At 45.7% G+C, this 5,296-nt stretch overlaps 1 protein-coding gene across 1 annotated transcript in view; it reads left to right on the top strand.

Moving 5' to 3' along the window:
- The window catches only part of AK7 (adenylate kinase 7), a 110,658-nt gene that overhangs the window by 53,574 nt on the left and 51,788 nt on the right, over window positions 1-5,296 (top strand). The window contains exons 8-9 of the mRNA XM_011951490.1: window positions 1,765-1,855; window positions 5,184-5,261. Coding sequence (XP_011806880.1) covers window positions 1,765-1,855; window positions 5,184-5,261 — 169 coding nt within the window. The remainder of the gene's footprint in view (window positions 1-1,764; window positions 1,856-5,183; window positions 5,262-5,296) is intronic.

Below are 5,296 nucleotides of genomic sequence, written 5' to 3'. Positions count from 1 at the left end.
TCTCTCTTTTGACATGGAGTCTTGTTCTGTCACCCAGGCTGGAGTGCAGTGGCACAACCTTGGCTCACTGCAACCTCTGCCTCCTGGGTTCAAGCGATTCTCCTGCCTCAGCCTCCTGAGTAGCTGGGACTACAGGTGCCAGCCACCACGCCTGGCTAATTTTTGTATTTTTAGTACAGACAGGGTTTCACCATGTTGGTCAGGCTGGTCTCGAACTCCTGATCTCAGGTGATCCACCCGCCTCGGCCTCCCAAAATGCTGGGATTACAGGTGTGAGTCACTGTGCCCGGCCCCATTAGTTATCTTTCTGTTGTTCTACCTGTCCCTGTCCTACAAGGAGAGTAACTTTGAAATGACCAATGTGCTTCTTGTTCTTTGTTTCTGCTTTCTGCAGCCCTTTCTGCCTGTCGAACCACCCGCCTCTGCTCATTTCACTGGCACACTTGTTCTATTTTATGGAATGAAATGTTGCCTGATTCTAGAATCACAAAGCCAATTGAAATCTTTAACTAGATTTGTTATAATTTTATCTTTTGACAGGCCCATTTAAGTAGCATTTTTCCCCCAGAGGTTTCTTTGAAGATTGTCAAATATTTAACAGAGGAAAACGCAAAAAGCTGAAATGTTCTGAGAAGTGGATACAAAATAGGCTAGCTGTAGTGGCTCATGCCTGTAATCCCAACACTTTGGGAGGCCAAGGTGGGAGGATCACCTGAGCCGAGGAGTTCGGGACCAGGCTGGACAACATAGTGAAACCCTGTCTCTACAAAAAATACAAAAATTAGTCGGGTTTGGTGGCTCGTGCCTGTAGTCCCAGCTACCTGGGAGGCGGAGGTGGGAGGATCACTTGAGCCTGGGAGGTTGAGGCTGCAGTGAACCATGATTACATCACTGCCTGCCAGCCTGGGTGACAGAGCGAGACTCAAAATAAATAAATAAATAAATAAATAAATAAAAGAAATAAATACAAAATAAATGTGAACTGCACATTTGGAAGCATGGATCCGATTTATTTTCATTTTATTGAAAGGAAGCTAAGATGGAGGTAGAATTGACAAGTCATTGTGATAGACATCTATTCACTATTTTTTTTTTCCTCTGGAATTATTTAATTTTTGTTCCAATCCCTGCTCTTCCTCTCCCTAGTTGTGTGAATTTGGGAAAGTTACTTACAGGAATAGGAGCAGTACCTACATGCTAGGGCTGTGAGAATTCAGTGGGATCACACCTGTGCCACCCTCAGCACAGAGGCAAGCACTCGGAAACCTTGGCAACTCGGAATAGGAAAGCAGGCTCAGGCACTGTTGCTACGTGACTTCCTTAAAAGAGCCACAGCTTGTCTAAATCTGTGTCTTACTTTGTAAAATAGCTCCCTAAAGCACTGTTGTGAGGCTCACATGAGCCACTAGATGGGGAAGGCTTCATAAACTGGGGTCCTACTGGGGTCAGGTCCCCTTGTTGGGAGACAGGGCAGTATGCTAGAAAGAAGACAGGTCCAGAAACAGATGGATCTGACGTCAAAAGCTAGCTCTTCCACTTTCGCAATAGCTCTTCAGCCTGAGAAATGTCACCGAACTCTTTAGCATCTTCCTCATGTGGAGAATGCAGATAACCATCCCAACCCTGACCTTACTGAAAATGGAGATAACTTATCAAAGCACCAAACCCCACGCCCAGTCATGGGGGTGGTGGTCAGTGAATTCTAGTTTACTGCATCTCTTTCGCCTTTTCCCTCTGATGATTATTTTACCTGTGGGTCTGCAGAGTGATACAAAACGTCATAGATCACACGCCAAAGCCTCACTACCTGGTTGCTGTGGATGAATCTGTTCATACCCTGGAAGATATAGTCAAGGTACAGTGGTTTCATCCCATACTTTGATGACATATCATAAATAGTTTTGCTGGCCAGGCACGGTGGCTCATGCCTGTAATCCTAGCACTTTGGGCGTCCAAGGCGGGCGGATCACCTGAGGTCAGGAGCTCAAGACCAGCCTGGCCAACATGATGAAACCCCATCTCTATTAAAATACAAAAATTAGCCAGGCAGAATGGCGGGTGCCTATAATCCCAGCTACTCGGGAGAATCGCTTGAACCTGGGAGACGGTGGTTGCAGTGAGCCAAGATTGTGCCACTGAACTCCAGCCTGGGCTGCTGAGCAAGACTCCATCTCAAAAAACAAAAACAAAACAAAACAAAAAAGAAGTTTTGCCTCCTGGAGTGTAGTTATACAATCAGTTGTGCTAGCAAAACTGGGACTCCTCAGTAGAATATCCATAAAACCCAAACTCACTATCTGCATTTGCAGTGTATACTTTAACGTTACTACCAAAATATCCTTTCTCTTTTATATGCACAGAGGGAAATAAGAAAGACCACTGTAGGGCTCAGGTTAAGAAGATGGCGATCACTGCACCCCAGACACACATGCAGCTGACCCACCAGAACCCTGAAATCCACCAACAGGCACTTGCCCCAAAGTGTTGATATGGTCAGCTTCACCAACCTACTGGCCAATTCGAGGAGCTCTGTTTTTAATATTATTTATTTGTTTATTTATTTAGTTTTTTGATACAGAGTCTCGCTCTGTCGCCCAGGCTGGAGTGCCATGGTGTGATCGTAGCTCACTGCACCCTTCACATCCTGGGCTCAAGAGGCCCTCCTGCCTCCGTTTCTCAAGTAGCTGGGAACACAGGCGTGCACCACCATACCTGGCTAATTTTCTTTCTTTTTCTTTTTTTGTCAAGATGAGGTCTCACCATGAGACCAGACCATGTCTGGTCTGAAACTCCTGAGCCCGAGTGATCCTCCTGCCTCAACCTCCCAAAGTGCTGGGATTACAGGGGTAAGCCACAGTGCCTGGCTAAGTTTGTTTGTTTGTTTTTAACTTTTTAGAGACAGGGTCTTGCTCTGTCACCCAGGCTGGAATGCAGTGGTGTGATCATAGCTCACTGCAACCTCAAACTCCTGGGCTCAAATGATCCTCCCACCTCGGCCTCTGAAAGTGCTAGGATTAGAGGTGTGAGCCATTGTGCCCAGCTTCAGGAGTCTAGATCTGGGAGAGCTTCCTCTTCCAGTCCAGGCTGCTCTGGCTAAAGCAGCTACCATGTGGCCCAGCTAATGCAGCCTTCTCCTGGCTACTCCCTATTCATTTTTAAGATTCAGCTCAAGCCTGAGCAACATGGTGAAACCCCATCTCTACCAAAAAAAATAATAATAATATAGAAATCAGCCAGGCATGGTGGTGTGCCTGCAGCCCCAGATACTTAGGAGGCTGAGGTGGGAGGATCACTTGAGCCCAGGAGACAGAGGTTGCAGTGAGCCAAGATTGTACCAATGCACACTAGCCTGGGTGACAGAGCAAGACCCTGTCAAAAAAAAGAAAAAAGAAAAAGAAAAAAAGAAAAGAAATTCAGTTCATCTATCTTTCTGTGCACCCTCCCTGCCTCATTCCCACCTCCTGCATGGGACAGGTGTCTCTCTTCATCCCAGGTTGTTTTGGTCTGTTTGAACTGCTACAACAAAATTCCATAAACCAAGCAGCTTATAAACAATAGACATTTATTGTTCACAGTTCCAGAGGCTGGGAACTGCAAGATCAAGGCAGATTCAGCCAGGCGCAGTGGCTCACACCTGTAATTCCAGCACTTTAAGAGTTCAGGTGGAAGAATCACTTCAGGCCAGGAGTTCAAGACCAGCACTGGGCATAGTGAGACCCCCTCTCTACAAAAATTTTTAAAATTAGCCAGACTTGGTGGTGCACATCTATAGTTCCATCTACTTGAGAGGCTGAGGTGCCAGGATTGCTTGAACCCAGGAATTCAAGGCTGCAGTAAGCTATAATTGCACCATCTTACCCCAGCCTGGGCAATAGAACAAGACCTTGTCTCTTCTCATGCCTGTAATCCCACTTTGGGAGGCTGAGTCAGGCAGATCCCTTGAGATCAGGAGTTCGAGACCAGCCTGACCATCACGGTGAAACCCCTTCTCTACTAAAAATACAAAAATTAGCCAGGCGTGGTGATGCATGACTGTAATCCCAGCTACTCAGGAGGCTGAGGCAGGAGAATTGCTTGAACCTGGGAGGCAGAGGTTGCAGTGAGCTGAGATTGTGCCACTGCACTCCAGCCTGGGTGACAGAGCAAGACCTTGTCTCAAAAACAAACAAACAAAAAAATTGTGGGGAAAAAAAAATGGCAGATGGTTACTTAGTTTTTATTTAATATATATTGTAGATTAAAATTAATATTTATAAATATAATTTATTAATGTAGTTTTATTTTATATACACACACACACATGCACACATACACACACACAGAGCAGCGTACAGAAAATAAGATTAAAAAGAAAAGGAATTGACTGGGCGCGGTGGCTCACACCTGTACTCCCATTCAGTGTCTGACGAGGGCCCGCTTTTTGGCTTCATAGATGTCGCCTTCTCCCTGTGTCCTCACGTGGTAGAGGGGCGAAGGTACTCCCTGGGGTCCTTTTTTAAGACACTAATCTCATTCTTGAGGGCTCTACCCTCATGATCCACTTTCCTAAAGGTCCCAACTCCTAATACCATCAGCTTAAGGGTGAAGATCTCAACATGTGAATTTTGTGGGACACAGACATTCAGACTATAGCACAGAATCCCCTTTGCTGAGCTGCAGACACCCCACATGGTCATTATCTGTGTACAGTTCTGTCTCTCTTTTCACACTGGGAGCTCTTGAGGGCAGATCCCGAGCCAGGCTCATTGTCATCTCCACTACTTGGCACTAATGCTATTTTTAAAAATTCAATTATGTTCACATTCATTTGAGGTTGTTTATTTGTTTGTTTTTGAGACAGAGTCTCGCTCTGTCACCCAGGCTGGAGTGCCGTGGTGTGATCTCGACTCACTGAAACCTCCGCCTCCTGGGTTCAAGCAATTCTCGTGTCTCAGCCTCCTGAGTAGCTGGTACTACAGGCACGTGCCACCACACCTGGCTAACTTTTGTATTTTTAGTGGAGACGGGTTTTTACCATGTTGGCCAGGTTGGTCTCGAACTCCTGATCTCAGGTGATCCGCCCACCTCGGCCCCCCAAAGTGTTGGGATTACAGGCGTGAGCAAATGTGCCTGGTCCGTTTGAGTTTTATATAAAGTAAAGCCTTCCAGGTAAACCAAATAATATTTCAATTTTCCTCTAACAGTGTATCAGTAAAAATACTGGCCCTGGGAAAATCCAGAAAATACCCAGAGAAAATGCATACCTAACCAAGGACTTAACGGTTAGTATATGAGGTGTTTTTTGTTTTTTTTTTTT

The sequence above is a fragment of the Colobus angolensis genome, unplaced genomic scaffold (assembly GCF_000951035.1).
Source record: "Colobus angolensis palliatus isolate OR3802 unplaced genomic scaffold, Cang.pa_1.0 Scaffold32, whole genome shotgun sequence".
In the NCBI taxonomy this organism is placed as follows: Eukaryota; Metazoa; Chordata; class Mammalia; order Primates; family Cercopithecidae; genus Colobus; species Colobus angolensis.
The sequence above is the reverse complement of the archived record's forward strand: the minus strand, read 5'-3'. Positions and strand labels throughout refer to the sequence as shown.